Source organism: Genypterus blacodes, unplaced genomic scaffold (assembly GCF_046128005.1).
Source record: "Genypterus blacodes isolate CSIRO-AG114 ecotype Tasmania unplaced genomic scaffold, CSIRO-AGI_Gbla_v1 ptg000039l_1, whole genome shotgun sequence".
In the NCBI taxonomy this organism is placed as follows: Eukaryota; Metazoa; Chordata; class Actinopteri; order Ophidiiformes; family Ophidiidae; genus Genypterus; species Genypterus blacodes.
In genome coordinates, this window is record NW_027466852.1 from 3327514 (window position 1) to 3349037 (window position 21524).

The 21524-nt window shown below is 41.5% G+C and overlaps 1 protein-coding gene across 1 annotated transcript; it reads right to left on the reverse strand.

Moving 5' to 3' along the window:
• Nucleotides 1-712: 712 nt before the first annotated feature.
• Nucleotides 713-21303, reverse strand: LOC142996785 (STE20-like serine/threonine-protein kinase). Its single transcript, XM_076147871.1, has 18 exons — nucleotides 20570-21303; nucleotides 18920-19084; nucleotides 14602-14650; nucleotides 14283-14432; nucleotides 12259-12331; nucleotides 11905-12099; nucleotides 11085-11166; nucleotides 10334-10465; nucleotides 9173-9913; nucleotides 8416-8546; nucleotides 8041-8164; nucleotides 6308-6487; nucleotides 4472-4601; nucleotides 3268-3392; nucleotides 2682-2873; nucleotides 2471-2596; nucleotides 2163-2276; nucleotides 713-1632 (listed from the first exon to the last, which is right to left on the reverse strand). The coding sequence occupies exons 1-18, from the start codon at nucleotides 20717-20719 to the stop codon at nucleotides 1486-1488; spliced, it is 3006 nt and encodes a 1001-aa protein (XP_076003986.1). The 5' UTR covers nucleotides 20720-21303; the 3' UTR covers nucleotides 713-1485.
• Between the last annotated feature and the right edge of the window lie 221 nt (nucleotides 21304-21524).

Here is a 21524-nt window from a genome sequence, read left to right on the forward strand (position 1 = left end):
TTCATACAGGTTTTTTTGACATGTTAAGCCTAGCATGACCACAAACAGTATCACTACATCAATAAAATGAAAGTTATAAAAATGCAGTCTTGCCCATATCTTGGGAGGATGCAAAGATGCAACTGTGCTGCAGACAAACTGAACAGAAAGCTGTTTGTCATAGACAAATGTGTTTCCTGACACTGGAGACAAAATTTATGGACATCAATGAAAGAGTTTGCGTTCACTCTTCATCCCTGAATACATTTTCTCAACAGCAATAATAAACCTGGGCTGACAACCAACATGTACAGAGATGTTTGTCCACTGATAAAAGAAACAGTCTTCTTCCTACACAGTGATTTCCTTAGTGTCCATTTCACAGTCAATATGTTCACATGCATGCTGAGAGTTTGAGTATGACGCAATTAACGCAATATAATCAAATTGAAATAGCCATATACTGATGAACGTTCGCAAAACAGGAATAACCAATTACAAATTTAATAACTTGTGCAATTAAACACATCGGTTTATAATCAAATGAACATTCTGTGCATACAGTTTCTTATTGGGAACGCTTCGTATTGTAATCTGATTATTATTATTTCCATCCATGTATACGTTTTATCTGCATTTTTGACTTTTTTGACAGAAAAGAATTGGAGTGCATGCATGTGTCATACTGAGTGACACTTGTCTCTGAATGTAAACACTAAATCTGCTCAAAAAGATAAAAACCATTTCATCACCATTTACAAAGATATGAGTTTCAAGATAAAAAGGCATTCTGAAGAAAGAAATCGATTCTATCACGCATTAGACTTAGTATTTAACCCCTAATGGATCATAAACTACATTTCCAACACAGGTATGGATTTAACAAAAATCCATTTGATCATGTCTTCAACATTTAAAATGTGCGCCATTTCTTTTGTCAGGGTTACATTCTATTCCATGATCGTAAAAGCTTACATTCTGAATTACATAGGTATTAAACCAAAAGAATCAAAAAAATACTATCATTTTAGTGCAAACCAAAAATCGAAACCAGAGACAAAATTTGGAGGCCAGATATTTATCAGAAACAGCTTTTATATAAACCGCCAAATGATCAAACTGTGGCTCAATTGAATTCATTAAAAAGAGGATTGGAGTGTAGTTGACTTGACTGTAGTGGTTTAGAGCTGATGGCTGCAGTGAAACAATCAGTGTCCCTGCTGATTCACCTTCAAAATGACTTAAATATTGGGAGGAACAGGAAAAAAAGGGCGGACGCCTCCATCCTAGAGATAGAAGAGATAAAGTAGTGGAAGACAAACACTGTAGTCCAAACACATTCCACCCCCACCTTCCTCCTCTGAGCAGGACTGAGGCTGTGATCAAGCTCCCTTCTGCTCTCCTCATGGGCGCGTGTGTAGTTACCTTAATGTACACTGCATGTAGTCTGCGGAAGTCTGCTAATATGTTTGACGGTCTGTGCCAGTGTGTGTGTGCAGGCTTCTCCTAGAACCCTGTGGAGTGGACACTTGGAATGGGGTAGAACTTGGAAATGCGGCTCTGGGCGGACGGGTTAAGGCACTCCGAATTTCCGGTCATCTTAAAGAACACTTCCTGTTCCTGCAGCTTCCTGGCAAACTCCTCCTCCAGGGCCTGCAGGATACACACCAACCATATGACACTCTGACATGACAGGTTATCAGTTGTCATCTTATTTTATTCATTGTGACACCGATTCTGCTATGGTACTGCCAATGATTAGATGAGAGTGAGTTCACTGTCCCTATTATCTCAACTTTGTTATACTTAACTACGTTGATAACAAGTTTTATTAGGCGTATCTGATAGTTTAGGGGGGGTTTCAGGTTTGTCTCACGTACTCCTCCTTCCTTGTCAACTTTCTATAGACTTTGCTCTGTGATTTTGGCAATTACATTAAGTCTTATACTACCAGTGTGAAATCTGTCTGAGGTTGTTGAAATGCAAACATTATAATTAGGTTTTGGACTGGTCAACTTCTTAACAAATATGTTTCAATCAGTAGTGGTGGTTGCCTGACTTTTGAACTGACAGAATGTGTCAGAATGTGCCAGAATGACAGCGTGACATGGAAGCTACATACATTGGAGTAAATAGCAGGTTAGAATCAACACAAGATCATTTATGTACAGTGTGAACTGTACCTTCTTCCTGGGCCGTAGCTTCTCCCTCCACTCCTTCAGCTCCAGGCTGTGCTCCTCATCCAGCTCCTTCAGCTTCTGGGTCTCATGCTCGATCAGCAGGTGGCACTTCTCATTCTAAAACAAACAAAGACAAAGTGTCAACAGGAAGTGAATTTTCTGCTCAAATGCCAAAAGCTGGTCTAATGAATTGAGACTAAGTGTGAGATGAACTAAACCAGCATTTATCCCGTCCTTAATTAGTAAATCACTGTCACGAGTTGTATCAGAGATCAGTTTTGAGCATCTGGAAGCCTTTAAAGCAGCTGTACCTGCATCTGCTGCAGCTCACGGACGTTGCCGTCACAGTGCAACTGCAGGTCTCTCATCTGGTTTTCATGTTTCTGCTGCTGGTGGAGTCTCTCATTCTTCTGTCTCTTCTCTTCCTGAGCTGCAAACTACAATAAAAACACATTCAGAATGAGACATTGAGACATGAGAAAGGATCCCTTCCTATCGGGAAGAGAGGAAAACCTGCTTCACCTGTTTGACCTTCTCCCGCTCCTGCTCAGGGGTTATGTTGGTCGTGGTGATGCGAAGGCTCTTCTTGAACATGGCCATGCGTGTCTTGGCTTCACCGCGTTGAATCTTCGGCAGCCTGGTCCTCTCTTGGGTCTGTCTGTTTTTCATCTCCTCTGTCAGACGCTGATTGTAGCGGTGCATCTGCTCCATCTCCTGTACAGCAAAGACAAAACCACACAAAGGATTCAAGCTTTTCTCTTCTGTGAAGGTCCACCAACATATTTGTTGAGGCAGATGATCAAAATAATCACTATATATTGACTCTTCCCCCCATTTAGCCTTTAGTACACAAGATACCCCCACAAAGATATGCATTTAATGACTTTGACTCTTTACATTTACTCAAAATCCATGACAAATTTGATGACTGCTTATCTGTACTCTCTCATAACAAAAGCTCACATTTTCTGTGATTAATGGCTCCATTCATATTGTAAAAACAAAAAAGCTGACATACAGTCATTCCAAATACATACTTAATAATACATACTAAATACTAAAAAGGTAGAGTGTTTGAGGAATATCTTAATGCTACACTATACTGTACCTTCTCGTGTCTCTTCAGCAGCTGGTGTCTCTGCATGAAGTACTGGTCTTTGAGCTGCTGTTTGAACAACTGGTGCTTCTCCTGCAGATGGCGCTCTTCCAGCTCCCACATTGCTGCCTCGCGTGCTGAATGTGAACACATGAGTTAAATCAGTAAAAATAATTACACAGTAGCACACAAGATATACCAAAGACTTCATGAAATTTGAGAATCTCTTTAGAACTATGCGAAGAATAACAACATGTAACACAGGACACACACCAGTTACAGGCTGAAGTGAGCCTCCATGTTTACCTCATTAGAAGCAAACTGCTGCATGCTTGAGGTACTTATGTCAACCAGCAACAGCTCTACTAATGAGGTTTGGGTTTTTTTAAGCTTTGAAGCATGTCATAATTTCCATTCCTAATAAAAAACTCCTTTCAAGACTCCTTACAACTTCCTGTGCCCTGGCTCAGTGAGCAGTGGATTTGTTGCGTAGCTCCTGGCGTATTAAGTGTAGGATAAAGTCTCTCGGGCAGTGGTAACGGGCTGCTGCAGCCGAGTCAAAGAGGCCTACAGGACAGCTTGAGGTGGACTGACAGAGCCTCAGGGTGCCTCTGAACAGCTGATCTGAGTCATTACAGATGGAATGTTTATGTCCCGTGCTATAACAAGCAGAACTGGTTGGAATGTGACATGTAAATAATTCAAATCAACACATTTACTTGACAGATTATTGTATATTATCACCCAATATAGTACCAGCCGTAAAGCCAAGAAAAAGAGAACTCCAAGATGGTTCCAACAACAATAAGAGGAAATTACAAATGCTTTTTGACATGACAAACGTATTCATGTTCTATAACTGCACTGATCTTGGTGGAAGCATGACCCATGGATCAGGGAACACGTTACAGTGTAATCGATTAACTGTGAGGCAAGGCGTTTTTCGATATTGTTGCTATCAGAGACACTTATTAAGGATCTAACTACAAATTATTATGCCCTGAAATATGAACATGCTGTAGGTTATGGGATACTAACAGAGAAAAGCCAGCATGTTTCTCTAAGGACCTTTCTGTCGTATAGAATACAGAATTGTGTAATTGTGTCCACAAACAAAAAGCAAAACTGCCTCAGTGGTCTAGCAGGATGTGATGTGGTGTGTGAGGCTGTGGTTGGGGTGTCTCTCCTTTACACTAGGCAGTAAACATGTTATTACCTCGGAGAAGCTGCTGTTTGTGGTTCAGACACTCTCTCTCGATTGTGGCAAGTTCATGTTTGTGTTGCAGGATTATTTTTTTCAGATCGCTGTCCAGATCCTGTTGCTGCTTCTGCAGGAATTCCTGCTCCTATGAGAAAGATCCAGAAATTATAAATCACCTGAGGAAGTTACTTACAATTTATGCATTCTCAGACCTCCAAAACACACAGAAGAGTTTATAAGATTTAATCACCACAAACAAAATTCCAGTTAAGTGTTAAAATAGTTACATCCGTTAAAGAAATGGTGTACACTATTACAGTATCAATTCTATCTTAGCCTTGATTTATTTAGTCGGGCACAGCATTCATTTCTGTGCTGAACAGCCAGGAAGCATTTGCCACACACACGCACACACACACACACACACACACGCACACGCACACGCACACACACACACACACACACACACACACACTCTCTAGAGGCTAGAGGCTAGAGGCCAAATTCACCTCCGCCTACGCATGCTGAATCAAACAGACAGATACAACTGCCAATAAGGACCACATACTCGTTCAGACTGACTACATGGCTCACCAGTGACACGTTATGCTCTATATGATCTTTATGCACATTATGCTTTAAAATAGTTAATGCATATTTTTTCCAAATGTCATTTAAGAAGTAAAATTATCGCATAGCTGTTTTCAAATGTGATGATTAGGGGCTTTTGTTGATTTATTTAAATTGACACATTAAATGAAATACTGTAATCTATAGATTTTGTGATATAAATGCATGTTTGGATTGATAAAAACTCCAGATAACTGTTTCTCAGTTGCTAAAATTTGCAAGATCTTCATGAAAGTGGGTAATAATACAGCTCCAGAGCAAAGCATGTATCTATACAACTTCTTCTATGTACCAAACTTCAAGTAGTTGCCAATGAGCAGTACTGTTGTAATCTAAAATTGAAAAGCTAAATTATGCAGCAGTGCGGTTTGTGTGAACACTTGTGTGGCTCTTGACTTTTCACCAGTTAGAGATTCTTGATGTTGATAGTGACAGCCCACTGACATTCACCGATATGTGGAAACCACATGAGTGAATGTCAGTGGGACACTCCAGGTGGTCCCACTGGAGTATTGACTCATGTTGACAGACAGAGGAAAGAGGCCAGAATCCAAATCTGAGCAGCCATCAAACAAAACACGTGGGGTTTCACTTACATCCTGAATGGGAGCATTGCACAGCGTGCAGGAGGACAACTGAAAGGACCGTATCATTACATGGGCCACTCCCTGTGGATCACAGCACGTTACCTACCAACACAATGTACTAAGCACTGTACACACACTGGGAACAAGCACTGCAAACTCAGGGAGATACAATGTTTGGAAGAGCAAAGTAACCAAATAAAAGCTTATCAGCTTCCATGTACTTTAAAACTTTAAAGACTAAAAGGCAATGAATTTCTTTTTATCCAAGCATGTATACACTATGATTTAATTGACAATTGGCATGAATTGGCATTGAATCGACCTAGATGATGCAGCTATTAATTGATTTATGCAGGCATGTAAACGTAAACCTCCTGTCCTGCCTCCTGTTTGCCCTGTGCCATGGCAGCTATAACTAAATAGCAGGGAATAAAATGAGACAAAGGTTGTGGACAGATACAAAGCTACATGGCGAGGTAGACTGAGTGGTTAAACAGAGACTCCCAAGACAGAGATCAGGTGTGTGTATCAAACTGGCCTTAACCCGCAATCCCATTCTCTTGAGTCGCTCCATGTGGCTGAGGGAGGTAAAAGGTAACGGGGTGATGTGGTGGTTAGAACATTAAGTGCTCACCTCCTTCTTGTGGTTTTTGAGCATGTTCTGGAACTTGGACAGCTCCTTGTCCTGCTCGCCTTTGATGCGTTTGGCTTCGTCCCTGAGCCTGTTGGTGTGTTCCTGCTCCAGCCTTTCAATGGTCTGCTTCTGCTGCCGCTCCAGGTTCTCCACTTCCTGGTCGTACTGACGCCTCTTACTCTGGGACAGGCGGACATTTGAGTTGACATCAAAAGTGAAATAGGAACCGGTAATCGGTCAACAAGACACTAGACTGAGGTGTTTACAGGTCTTTACTCAACGCTGACAAATCTATGGGTTTTAACCATAGATAAGAATTTGTCAGCTGATCAGGCAGCGTTGTTAAATCTCTTGGCTTGATTATATGAATTGTACATATACTGTATATATGATGACCCTGAGACTTAAACACCAGGGCATTTATTTCACTGTGTCAATCCATTTGTGTTGGGTTGCATGTGAACCAGGACATGGCCTATTGAGTTCAAAACAATTATGAATTAAAAATATTGTAATTGTAACCTGATCGTAAGCTGATCGAGTGTTTTCATACTATACATTACTTTTTCTAGGTCTGTTACTCTGAGTACAACAACACTGGGTACATTCTGAGTATGGTCTTTCAATTACTTGAATATTAATGAATAAAATGGACTTCATGACTTAATTACATTACATTACGATCATTTGGCAGACGCTTTTATCCAAAGCGACTTACATTACAGTTACCACCCTTCGCAGAGGGGGGAGCAATTGAGGATTTGGTGCCTTGCTCAGGGGCACCTTGGCAGGGGCTCGAACCGGCAACCCTCCGGTTCCCAAGCGGAAGCTCTACCCACTGAGCCACTGCCTCCACTCCATTTAATAAAATGAGTCTGACCAAGGACAAATGCTGAAGGACCCAGGACAAAAACTGCCAGTCCAATGTCATGCATGTCAACATTCGCTACACATGGGCCAACTGCAACAGGCCAGAGGAACTAATTCCAAATTTACCATCGCTGACAAGGACATTCCAAAAGCAAACAGTGCAGTTGGTAAACACCCTCAGTAACGGGGAAATGATTTGCCTCCTCGTTTATGCGGCCACAAAACTGTACACTGTCACTTTCGCTACTTTTGACAGGGTGACAGTTACAATTCAGCAACAATGTGTATCCAGAGGAAACACACAAAGGCTCAGATTTTGTAAGAATCACAAAATGTAGTACTTTAAATGAATAAAAATAAATAAAATGTTCAAAAGTAAATCCTTTAGCAATGGAATAAAGAGTCAGATGATTCAATGTTGACACCTTTTCCTACATCTGGATACCTTATGTTCTCAAAAAAACAAAGAATCTTACTGCACAGAGTTCTGTGTGTATGCTGAGTGAATTTCTTATTAGGCATTTATGCATTAATGCATATACAACATGTTTTTTCTTTACTTGGAGTGTGTGCATGTGTTCATTCGGAGTTGCAATGAGCACCATTCCTCCAATCGCCTCTAAACATGGCAGAAACATTGTTCAGGGCTCTGGCATGTGCATATGGTGCTTTCCATGTCATTTACATTTTATTTTATGATTAATTTGCAAATAACTAATTACTGCAAATCATAGTAGCGGGAAATGGGAGACAGTTTTTCACATTTTTTTCGAGATTGTTTTTGAATTTCAACGACAGTGGGTTTGGAGAAGTGAAGAGCTGTACTGTTGAAGAACATTACACACAGTGTTATGGGTTCTCACCATTGTCTCCTGTTCGAAGCGTCGGTAGATCTGCTCCTTTTGTTGCTGTAGCTTGTTGCAGAGTTGCTGCTGGGCCCTCTGCTCCTCCTTTTGCAGAAGACGCAGCTCCCTCAGTTCCTGGCGCCTGGTGAGTAAATAATTAACAAGTTAATGAGATCTTGTTTAATGGAAGGTGGCTCACAGTGGCACAGACATGAACTTTAATGGAGCCCAGTTTAGTGTTTGGAAATGTTAATGTCATGGACATTGTCATAACTGAAGAAGATCCAGTGTTTAAAGCACTTAACAGGCGACTCCTGTTGGTGTGCAAGTTATTTCCATATCATTTGCATTAAATGATGTTCACGGTGCATGTAATTGAAGGCAGGTAGATACCTCAGGAATCTCATCTCCTCATTCTTTGTGTCATTGTCTGTGATGATCTTTGATGTCGTCACACTGACTTCCACTCCATCCACCATAAATTTGCGAGTCTTTTTTAACGTTTTCTTCTGACGTCTGGTTTCCTGGGAAAACAAGAAATTAAAAAATAGAGATCCACTGATAGCAGTTTTATACACTGCTCAAAAAAAAGGAAACACTTATCATCACAGTATAACACCAAGTCAGTCCCATTTCAGGGATATCATTTGTCCATTTAGGAAGCAGAAGTGTTTGTGATCAGTTTTCAACAGGTGCAATGGGGCAAAGGTGGCCACATGCAATTGCTGTCAAAAACCTGGACACCTGTAGCCTGCTGGAGGTCGTTTTGTAGGGCCCTGGCAGTGCTCCTCCTGTTCCTCCTCACACAAAGGAGCAGAAGCAGGAGCAGGAGATACCGGTCCTGCTCCTAGGTTGATGCCCTTCTATTGATGCCCCTTGCTTTTGCCTCTACATCACGGCTGTTGTCACTTTCATTTGCACCAAAGCAGTTGAAACTGATTCACAGAAACTTGTGCTTCCTAAATGGACAGATTGATAATCACCAAAGTTGAACAGACTGAGTGTTATACTGTGATGATTAAGTGTTCCCTTCATATTTTTGAGCAGTATATATATTATTTCTTCATAGTGTTATATTGAAACTGACTGTCAGGACTCAATTCTAATATTTACAGAAAATTCCTGCATTCAGGTGGACTGTGTGCATTACCTGTATGGAAACAGATCTAGGCTCTTTTGTTTTGGAGAGAAAGCTTGTGATTGACAGATTCAGGTCTACGCTGCTGTTATCTGCAGCTGGTCCACTGCCGGCATCTGAATTTGTCTTCTTGTTGTCTTTAGCCTTATCTGGAACCGTCTTCTCATCCTCAGCGTTTATTTTTTCTTTTTCTTTTTCAGTCAGCTTCTCTTCAATCACCTCTTTGTCTTCCCCTGGTATTGTCAGAGTGACCTGTAAATGTTTGTAAGGATCCTCTTCATCCTCTACTGGTGTGTTGGATTCCTCCATTGCCACCTTTTCTTCCTGAGGAGCCTCTGTGCCCTCTGGATTCTCTGTGGTGGCTACTTGATCAGCTGGGGCCTCAGCTGTGTCCACTTCCTTGTCATCATCGACGGCTATCTCGAGGTGTTCCATTTCCTTGGTAAGCTTGGCTTCAGGTTGAGGTGGTGGTGAGATAACAGCTACCTCTGGAAGCTTCTCTCCCACAGTATTTTCTTCCTCAACTGAGGTGTCAGAGGTCTCCTCCGCTGGCTCTGCTGCTGGAGGACCAGCGGGCTCCTTAATAACACTAGTGTCCACCACATGGTTGTCTACAGGGACCTCAGTGGGTGGGGCTGGGGGCAGCAATGACTCAACTTTCTCAGGGACTGATTCCAAAATGGAGGGTGACAATGGGATCTTCTCATCCTCAGAGCTGGCAACGCTGACATCAGATGGGGCGCGTTTATGGCCCTGAAGCACACATGTTTAAAAGACATTTAGAAGTTAGAAATACTGTCTCCTCCAAAAGACAGCAAAGGACAACAGGGGTGCACTAATCTGTTGATCTCTGACTCAGTATCAAACAACAATAACAACAACACTAATACTACTACTACTACTAATAATAAAGGTTTAGTTTACGAATGCAGCTAAAAAGTGTTGGTCAGCAGAGTACATTTTTGATGTTTTACAAAATTTCAGATCAGATCGGTATTTGGATCAGATTACAGTAATAATTTCAACAATGTGTTGAATAAACATAAAAGCCTACCACACTACAAAGAAAAAAAACATGCTAATTTACTGTATTGTTTTCCACTGGAAAGCCAGAAAGTTCAACTCTCTCTGAGCAATTCAACCTTTAGGAACTGCTGTAAACCTATAACTCACAATTTGTGTTTCTGTCTCCTCTTCCTCCTCTTCCTCCTTGTGCACTTCAATCTCCTCTGTGACCTCAGCTTTGGCTTCAGCGATCAGCTCCCTCAGTGGCTTGCAGTCAGTCACGCTGGCTACAAATGAGTGCTGTGACCAAAGACAAAATCAAAATTATGTATAATGCATTGTAAAAACAAAAAATCTGGATTCAATCAATTGCATTTCATCACGACAGTAAGTACAGAGAACACAAATATAGAATTTACAGAACGCTTCAACTAAAGATATGCCTGTTGTTACAACAGCAAATAGTTACTTCTTGACACCTCACAGTCAGCTAATCCATTGTATTTCGAGTTATAACTTTTTCAATCAAAACAATGGCAGTTACCTGTCTGTAAGCCAACACCTAAGTGGGCAAAAGTTCCAGGTTAATGAATGAACTGGTTTTTCAGTCAATGGAGATTACATTACAAAGACATCCATCAACCTCACTTTATTCCACCTTTACATCTGCTGTACATATTCTATTACTGGCCCAAAAGCAGCATCCTAGATATCGTAACAGTGACAGTAACAGTGACCATACTCATGTGGTACATGGGTGAGGGTAGGGTAGAATAGGACTGTGAGGGTGAGGATTATTTCTTCTATTTTCTTCTATTTGTATGCTCAGTTGTTTGGCTCGGTGAACTGGCAGTGGGTGAGATAAAGGGAAGTGTGTATAAGTTGAAAGTAGGAGCGTGTGTTGGCTCGATGAAGCTACCTGTAGAAGCTGTGACGCGCTCCATCTGTTGTCCACGTTTTTATCCAGACACTTCTTTAGGAAGTTGCTGAATTCTGGGGACCTGTAGGGTGGAAACAGGGAAACTTATCTTCATGTCCCTCTGAAAATACATTTGTCATTGTGTGGAGCGTAAATTCAGATCAAACTGATTAAAAAAATCACAGATTGAAATGACAAACACATTTCATTTCCTGAAAATTAGCTTAATTGTTCAATCATTTAAGGTTGGTTTAGAATTCGAAGCCATTTTCAAAACCACTTCTTCAACCAAATATGATAATATTTTATCAAATCCTTTCAGGGAGATAAGAATTAGAATCAAAGTTTGCTTAGATATGTTATTGCTGGAAAAGGGGGAGCATTTTACTGCCACCCTTCTGGGCCCCCTATCCTGTGAGGATAGTGTCACTGCTAGACAAAGTTATTCTGACTGATCACTTTTATCCTATGTACTATATTTCTATTCTGATTGGAGTGATTGTCCAGAATGACAATGCATCCATCCGTAAGTCATGAGGGGTCACTGAATAGAGTCATGTGCGAAAATTGTGTTAAATGCATAAAGAGGTTAAAGGGCATAAAGGCAGTCCCCAGTCTACAGACAAGTTCAGTTTTTAAGTCTGTCTTTAAGCCGAAATTGTATGCAAGTCAGAACAGTTCTGTACGGTTCACATCAAGCAATTAGTTAAACACAACAAATTCAACAGTGTTCAAGCGTGTTACGCTTCCCTCGGGCTGACAAACCGCTGAAAACGTGTAGTGTTTTGAGCGTAATTCACAGGGGCACAAAGTAGCTCACCAGCGTGACGGCTGCATGAGGCCGGGAGGATCTGCCTTGGCTATTTTTAGCAAGACTCTCATGGGGTTCATCTCATGATTTGGGGGCTCAACCTGTGCCAGCTCAATCAAGGTGACCCCCAGTGACCAGATGTCTGCCTTGAAGTCATATGGACGATCCTTGGACGTCTCGCACATCACCACCTCTGGAGCCATCCTGCAAAGAAAGCAATCCAAGTTAGAAAGCAAGGAGATTTGTGGTGCACACTGATACTGCACTTTTGTTTCAGTACATAAAGTACACATACTGTATGTCTACACATATTTTCCAAAATGGTGTCTATGACATAATGTTTCTGTTGTATATTCCACTCACCAGTAAGGCGTTCCAATGAAAGAATCTCTCCTTTGCAGTGTTTTGGTGTTTTTGGCAGACACGCCAAAGTCAGCTGGAAGACATGTGATCCGAGACAGACCAGACATTATTTACAAGAACACTGCTGTCATCATTTCCTTTCTCAATACAAAATCACAGTCCAAGCCGTATGCTGTTATAACTTCTTCCTTCTATTTGCATCTAGACATAATGCCTTGTGTCCATCAGTATAATCACTTCCTTAACAATCCCTGTGCAATATGTCACTGCACAACATGCCTGTTGTGTATTTGCAGATCCTATTCCATCATGCTGTGACTCACCACTCTACATAAGTCACATAACTGCATCTGCCATACCTATATGTGCTGGTGATCACACAGAATACCAGCAGCAGCAAATGATCACTGTTGTCCATACAGCCCACTACTTCTCATCATCTAGACAACAATAACTATAACGACAATAGCCCACAGCCCATTTTGCCTTGCCACATTCTTTATTTATAACAATCAGCTGCTGCGTGTTTTAAAGATCTGTGTAATAAATTCATTATTGTGTCCTCTGTATCATCTATGTTGATAAAAAGGACCAGAGTTTATAGCATTAAATCCTTTTCAATAAGCACCACAAACAGCCATAACGGTCAAACAACAATGATAAATCAGTTCATCTGTGGATGTCAACGAATCTCCATTCCCTCACCCATATTTTTGTGGTCTTCACCATACATAATGCATCAACTGAGATACAGTGGAGCCACTTCAATGTCATTTGGCAGGCATATAACCTCAGTGTGGGCTTAAATAAGTACACAGATGTGCTAACTGACTCATTTCCCCGCTTGGGAACTGGAGGGTGGCCGGTTCGAGCCCCTGCCGAGGTGCCCCTGAGCAAGGCACCAAACCCTCAATTGCTCCCCCCTCTGCGAAGGGTGGTATCTAAATGTAATGTAAGTCGCTTTGGATAAAAGCGTCTGCCAAATGGCCGTAATGTAATGTAATGTAATTTGTGTGCTGCAAATTCAATTAGGCACAAACAGCATTGCATTCACAAGGTAATGTGATAATCTTCCCTGGGATGATGTAATAAGCAACATGTACTGTATGTCTTAAAAATAACCTGGTGAATTTGATAGTTTCTTGCATTGGCTATGAAAATTGTCATCATATCCATACTGATAACAAAATTACAACAAATTACAAATTTAAAACAAAAAATACCAAACAATCCTCAATCCAGTACACATCTGTTGAAGACCCTAAATCCCATAAAGGCATTTCACACCACATCACCAGGAATTCAAGAACGGAGGAACTAGGAACCATTTTCTCTTTTGTCAAACTCCTAGTCCAGGGTAGGTTCATATGAGAGTTCATGTGCCGCTGTGGCTCTGGTACTGTCATTACAAAAGACGTCAAATGGAGCATTGGCATACATTAGGCAATACAAACACCACATGGCATCATGTTCTAAAAACTATGCCCATCATAGGGGGGCGTCTTCCATTGATTTGGATTCAGTGGTGGTGCCTCCTTCCCTTTTCAGGACAGACATGCCAACACGTTGGGGTGCAATATGAACAAGGATCGTTTTTTTTCTTGTTGAGGAAACCAAATGAGACCTACTGGTCTGACAGTGCCTATGCTGGCCGTTACAAACTGTACCGTCATTGCAAAAGTGTTCGCTGATTGCTTGGCGCTACAAGTGCTCTTGTTCATTCATTATTTTTTTCATTTATTCCTTGCAAAGTTATTGCTCCTTTTATGCCGTTACAATCATGATGATCCAGCAATTGTCGCATAATCCAAAGAGTACTTTGGTTGGAATTTCCCTTCAGTCCATATTAAAGTACAAATGTGATCCGACATTCACCAAACTGTACCAGGCTTCCCTTGAAACTGAACCGAAACCATCGGCCAACCATTAGCAGCCTGTGTTCACTGATTTGGTGCAAGTGAGAACCAAACCAGGTATGTGCGTAAGACAACAACTTCATCTAACTTTGTCTGACTGACTCTTACCCAGCTTGACATCACCACCCAGTGTGATGAGAATGTTGCCAGCCTTCAGATCTCTGTGAATGATCTTGTTGTCATGGAGGTAAATAAGGGCTTGCAATGTTTGTTTACACACCACCCTTATCTGGGGTTCTGTCAGGGGTCTCTCCAGTTCTGCAGAGAGACAGGGAACACACAAACAGAAGGTTAGCATTACTGAAGCCAACAATTAAAACAACAATGCAACCTTATCATAAATAAAATGTCTTATTTGCTGTTTAATCCTTTTTCTTTGTTTCATTTTGGTGATAGAACCTGCATGCAAAGAGAAATGCTGGCTCACCTAGCATTACGGCATCCACAGCCCCTCCTCCACAAAACTCAATGAGGATCTGCCAGTAAGAAGAGAACAACAGAGACATTCAGTGCAACATAGTTGTTTAAATTGTAATAACAGTGTGTGTCATTGAAAGGAGTTTTCGTCCCATTTGGAAACCTACTGCCTGCTTTTAGGAGATCTAATACAACAAATGCAAACCATTCTTGTAATTTTAACTACTGCAGAGTGGACTGTCTTACTATATTGGAAGGATGGGGCAGAAATATGCAACTCAATTATTATATAAAATACGCTGCCCCCCAAAAATTAAGGGAACACTTATCATCACAGTATAACACCAAGCCAGTTACATATCAACCTGAGAGGGTCCTAGAAAGGCAACAACCCAGCAGCAGGACTGGTATCTGAACCTTTCTGTGAGTAGTAACAGGAGGAGCATTGCCAGAGCATTGCCAGAGCCCTGACCTGACCTAACATGACCTCCAGCAGGCTACTGGTGTGAATGTTTTGACCAAACTGTCAGAAACAGACTCCATGAGAGTGTCATGAGGGCCCAATGTCCTCTAGTGGGACCTGTACTCACAGCCCTGCACCGTGCAACTCTATTGGAATTTGCCGAAAACAGCAGAATTGTCAGGTGCACCATTGGCGCCCCGTTCTCACAAATGAGAGCAGGTTCGTTCACACTGAGCACATGTGACAGCCAGGATGACAGGTTTGGGAGTGGGTCAGTGATATTCTGAGGAAGCACCTTTCAGGGTCGCTCAGACCTCCATGTCATCGCCAACGGTACCCTGACTGCTGTTAGATAGCGGGATGAAATCCTCCTGGTGCAGTGGGCTCTGGGTTCCTCCTGGTGCAGGACAATGCCCGGCCTCATGTGGCCAGAGTGTGTGCACAGTTCCTGGATGATGAAGGCCCAATGATCCGAGGAGTATCTATCTGCTCCCACGTCAGGAGCCCAAACGTTGTCGGGAGTGTGGGGGGGGCCATACACACCATTGAGTCATATTATGAATTGCCATGATGAAATTCACGCAAGTAGGATCAGCCTGTGATTTCAATTCTTTACTTTGATTTTCGGTGTGCTTTTGAATCCAATCCTCAATGGGTTGATGATTTTGGTTTCCATTGACTGTTGTTATCTGATCTTGATGTCGACCATTATATTGCCAGAACATAGTCCATATTCTCTAAATAGTATTAGAGTTTTAATGGACACAGGACCTCCGTTTGTATGGTTATAGCCATGGGTAAGACACAATCTGAGCCGAGCAGCACAATCCCAACACCTGTCAGGTTCAACACAGGTTTAGAGAAGAGCATATACATGTTTGGCCACTCACACATAAGAAAGGGGAAGCAAAGCCACAGTTCTGCAACATTGTAACCATTGAGCAATATGCGGGGGTTTCTATACATTTTACATCCAAACTTAAATGCGTAGAGCAGGTGTTAATTTAAGACGACAGCCCAAGCCATCTTCTTAGAGCTACCTTCACTGTCTTTACTCCAAGGTTCAATGCCCTTTGGCAACTCAATAGAGAGTTTCAAGATTGTTCCACTCACCACAACAAAGTCTTTTCAAGACATACAGCACAATGCCTCAAGTCTCTATCTAACATGCACCCTAGTCCAGTGTTGTTTCTCTGTAGGCGTGCTGTTGTTTTACTAGCTCTGCTATGGTACAATGGCCCCCACAGTTGTGTTTCACAGGGGCAGTGGGTACAGAGGAACCAAAGGCCAGCAGAGCTGTGGATTCCTCTCCAACTTTGACACACAAATGCATAAAGAAGCAGGCACACACATATTTCATCATTCATGGAGTGCAGAGAGGGAGGAGGAGGTAAAACATATACAGAGTTCATGTTTAAAAGGAGGAAGAAAATGGAAAATAAAATTTGAATAAATTCAGGCAGAGCTTACCAGCACAAATCAGCATAACTCTCTAGACTGGTTCTTTTAATACTAGAAAACTCAATAAAAGGACATTATTAATTGGCATTGATCTGCATCTGCGTCAAAACAAAAAAAACTTGTGACAGATAGTCATGCCCATTGGCCAGTAGAGGCCAGAATGTTGAATACTGAATGAGCTAGAACAATTTTGATGTTCCATGTTGCTGTAGTGCCACATTTAGATGAAATGCTTTGTGTTTCAGGATTACTCACAGTTACCCACACATGTGCTCATGTCATCAAAATTTAGATACTAAAGGCAAAGCTACATTTTCTTGTCTGCTCCAGATAACCAGGGCTATATGACAAAATGTAATGTTCTTTATTAATGGGTACATGATGGCATTATGCACATCAAAAACAAATTAGCTCCTTCTTTGAAACTCAACACAACCGTGGCATTTGCTTCAACTTGACAAAAGTAACAAGAGAGAAATGGACTAACAGAATAACAAAAACAATAAAAAACAACAGACAACATACTCTCAACAAGACGCACAACTGTAAGGATCCTGTGTTTTTGTAGGTCACTTCCTGTTTTATTTTGGTATGCAGTGTCTGCATTGCCATCATCCCGGTGTGTATTTACTCTGCATCTTTTCCCCTCCTGCTCTCGTTCCTGGTTGTTATCTGCATGTCTTCCTGGTCGTTGGTCCTGGTTTTCTGGTTGCCAGGTTTTTTCTGTGTTTCTCCAGTCTCGTATGTTCACCTTACTCATCATCACTAGGCCTAGTTCCAGTTTCCTCCATGTTCTTGTCTTCTGCTTATATTTTATATGTTAGTGCTTTGTCGCTCGGTGTGAGTAGAGTAGAGTTTAGTTTTCCTTTATTCCCTGAGCAGTCTGTTTGTCTGCCTGTCTGTGACCTTTGAGTTTTCAGTTATCACTTCTGCGTGTGTTCTGGTTTCCACTTGTCTTATCGATGCAGTGATTAAACCTGCGTTCCTGTTATCCCTCGTGCTGGCCAGCATCCTTAAGTCCTTTTCCTCCACCTTGCACTTAGATCAAGCTCTGGGTTCAACCCCAAGCTAAATCATAACACTCAACAAACAAAAGAAAAATCATAAATTGGCATCTCTTCAGAAGGAGATGCCAAATTAGTCCTATTCTAAAAGTCTTGCACTAGATAGAAATCCACAGACAACCTCCATTGGGCTTTCTCCATTGTTCAGAGGACAATAGAGAGGAAAGGGCTGAGCACACCATGAAATTAAATACTCAGGTATTCACCAGTGTTTATAATGCCTTGATTGTGCTCTGCCTTTGTGGATCCTTGACTGAGTAAAATCAACACAAGTTTACCCTTATTGTGGTGCTGTCTTCGGATATACTGCACATGCTCCATCTTTTACATTACATTACATTACGATCATTGGGCAGACGCTTTTATCCAAAGCGACTTACATTACATTACCACCCTTCGCAGAGGGGGGAGCAATTGAGGGTTCAGTGCCTTGCTCAGGGGCTCCTCGGCAGGGGCTCGAACCGGCGACCCTCCGGTTCCCAAGCGGAAGCACTATCCACTGAGCCACTGCCTCCATCTTTATCTGTCCTTCTTTACAATTCACTTCTTGCAAGGCAACATGAGGAAGATATGGGCGAATAAATATCATGACCAATCTACCTCATAGCATAAGCAGTAACAAGACATTTTATACTTTAGGCCTAAGTGAAAACTTTGCCCTGAAACGTGCTTGATGTTCTCTTTTTTCACACGTCTAGATGGCCCATACAGAAATCCCCAGAACTATCTGACAGACCATGCTGTAACCCAACTCGGTCACTAAGTGGTCCCAACCACACTGCTGGTTTATCCATGAACACTTCACTTTTGGGCATGGGGTATAATTTATATTCTCTGACTCTGGCTTGCCCAGAATCAAAAGTTTAACTTGTATGAATGAGGAAAAAAAATTTAGTTTCCGTTTACAAAAAAGTAAATTGTGGGATACAGTTGACAGAAACGTGTTTGGTGAGAAAGTAGTCGTAGAGAAGAGTAGGCAAGGAACTTGTATATACCACAAGAACCTTAGAATGATAGTAATGTGAGGCAGGCTGCACAGAGGAATCGGGAGGCCCCACGGTGAGCCACTTCTCATTATCATAACAACTCCAACACAAAGCCTTCAACAGTGAGCTGTTTCCTAAAAAAAGACTTAGTAACTGCCTGTGGGTAGTAATGTTGTAGATCTGCTCCTGTTTTAGCTCTACTAAAATATTCCCTGAATACAGCATCATATTGCAAATATTACAGGTTGTAAAGTATTGTCCTTGTTGTGACACCACAGCACTGCTGAATGAATACCGAGGAAACAACACATGACATTACATCTCCAGACAAAGCTCCTTCATCCCTCTACTCACCCATAGTTTACTCTCATAGTAGAAAGCATCAAGCAGTTTGACAATGTTATCGTGGCTGCATGAGGCCAGGATATCAATCTCCACCATGTAGTCCTCAAGCTCCTCCTCACTCTTTGTGTCAATAACTTTGGCTGCAGCAAGGATGCCCGTCTGTTTGTTCTGAGCCTGTATGGTGATAAAAAATAAACAAAGATTTTAGGCTTTATGGGGGTCACATGTTCTTGTTTTGTACTGACAGAATTTCATGTTGGGTCATACTGTCCTTTTTTAGATTAGATTAGATTCAACTTTATTGTCATTGTGCAGGAACAAGCCAATGAAATGCAGCTAGCCTCCAACCAGAAGTGCAAAACATTACTATATTCATTATATACAGGAGATTTACAAGTAATAATTTAAATATGTAAAAAAGTGCAAAGGCGATGTCCTCTTTATATGTTATACTCTGAAAATTACAAAGGGCGGGTTTAGTTTGTCTTGAATTTGAATTTGTCTTGCAGCAACAAACAGGTGACACAACCATTTAGAAGGTGCAAAACAGACAAATCAAGAGTCCTCCTGCTCTGGATAAATCAGTAGAAAATGTCGAGCTAAGTGGAAATTTCTCTTGTTTGTTTCTGCTCCCCTGAAGGCAGGATGTGCTCAATAAGGTTGCAGCTGCGATATGGGATGAAGCCACTTCCTGGTGACCTGGCTGTTTTCCAGGGTCATTCATGTATGATAATCTAGTGTTCAATACAAGGCAGACAGTTTATGTTTCACTATGAATCAATGGCGAGATTGGAGACTGTCCCAGTGACTCACCAGGGCAGTGGTGCATTTCAGTTGGTATGGCCCAAAGCCCAGACATATAAACTCAACACAGCAATTTTCTATTTGTAGATCTCCTTTGACTTGACTCTGCACACCATGCCAGCAGTGCCAGCATGAAGCACTTCCATTGAATAATAACAGTAAAGGATCTTGAGTCTGTTTTGATATTCTTTCCAGCTTGGAGGTTCTAGTTCATGTGAGCCTTGGTAGTCAGGAATTCTGGATACTAGGAGATTAGCAACTTGTGACTAAACCACAGTGCAAGAAGATTAGGGCTTACTGAAAGTGTGACACAGAGGAACATTCATGGTTACACAATATCCAACATCTCCAAAAAATAGCAATTCATTCCAAAGAACAAAGCAGAATGTGTTGGATTGCACTGGATGCAGTGGCCACACCGGTATACTGGTATATACCCGCGAGTCAGACCAATGAAGCGAATTAATTCATTTAATTAGACTGATAAGACAGATATGACCAGGGGTCCACTTTGTGCGAGCAGATAAATAATGTCAAGCGCAAAGGATTTGGTTGGCTGGTTTCTTCTGAGCCTTGAAGAGAATCTCTCAAAACAGATTGAGTGAAGTTGTTTAGTAAATTTCCATTGTTGTGGTTTTTATTAATTAGTTATGTCATGTCTTACACCCTTTCCTGAGAGAAAAAACATCTGATCCTACTATATGTGTGTATGTATTTACTATGTTATATATGGCCATGGAAACACTGACTGACACATTCTACAGCATGTCTCCTATATGTAAGTTTGAAACAGACTACAAGCAAACAAAGGCAGCTCGACTCTACAGGAGAGCTCTGGAGGAGAAATTGACCCACCTTGAACACTTTTCCAAAGGCTCCATCTCCCAGTTCACCTATGATGTTCCATATCTCCTCTGGATTTTCATCTCTGCGCACATGCTCATATTGTTTCTTCTTCTTTTCAGCTCCCAGTTTAAATATCTTACGGAAATTAAAAAACGACATATTCGATCCTCGGTCATCGATTAGAAATGACAAATAAATTAAATTCTAAAACACCAAGTGATCGTATTATTGCATTCTAGCACTGTCTTTGAAGTATCATGCGTTCCGTGGCTATAAATGTCCCTTTGATCATCAATGTAGGTTTTGTTAGACTTCAGATTTAAGTCTATCTCAGCCCTTGATACTGTTTGGTCCAGTCCAGCGAACAGTTCCTTCGTACATCCTGGGTTATAATTAACCGTTGGAATAAAAACTGAAGCTTAGACGCGCCCTTGTTGAATAAATCCAACCAAAGAAGACTTTGTTACAACGCAAAGTAGTACGGGAGGCTCGTTGTTGTTCTAACTCTGGGCGACCCACTGGCCCGACAGACCCGTGAGGCTCTTTCTCTCAGACAGAAAAACAAAACAAAAAACACCAGGCTCCAGTCCTTTTAACTAGTTATATTCCAAAGAGTGAAGCATTAGGTTCCTGGAGGATGAACAAAGGTCCAGTTCACCAGAGCGCAATGACTCGCTGAAACCTAAAAACAATGTAGTTTCCTCTGCTGAAGGAAGGATTTAGTAATCTAGCGGATTTGGTGTCGTGCGCGCTCACGAGTACGCGCAGCAGCACTTCTTTCAGCTTGTGCGCCTCGTGTTTGACAGTTGTCGGGGTGATTTCAGTCATCTGCTGCCCCCTGCTGCACGGGAGACTAAACACATACATACACACATAATTACATACAGCTAGTGTTTGCGCTTTAAAAACAACAATCACGCTGAAAATATGAAACACATTCGTTCTTTAAAATAATTAGCATACA

What these genes read in the sequence shown, in the direction of transcription:
- LOC142996785 (XM_076147871.1), bottom strand. Translation starts at nt 20,719, where the DNA reads ATGTCGTTTTTTAATTTCCGTAAGATATTTAAACTGGGAGCTGAAAAG. An exon ending in CCTTTGGAAAAGTGTTCAAG is followed by an intron (nt 19,085 to 20,569) that starts GTGGGTCAATTT and finishes ATCACCATACAG; the next exon opens with GCTCAGAACAAACAGACGGG. An exon ending in GCGCGTCACAGCTTCTACAG is followed by an intron (nt 10,466 to 11,084) that starts GTAGCTTCATCG and finishes CTTTGGTCACAG; the next exon opens with CACTCATTTGTAGCCAGCGT.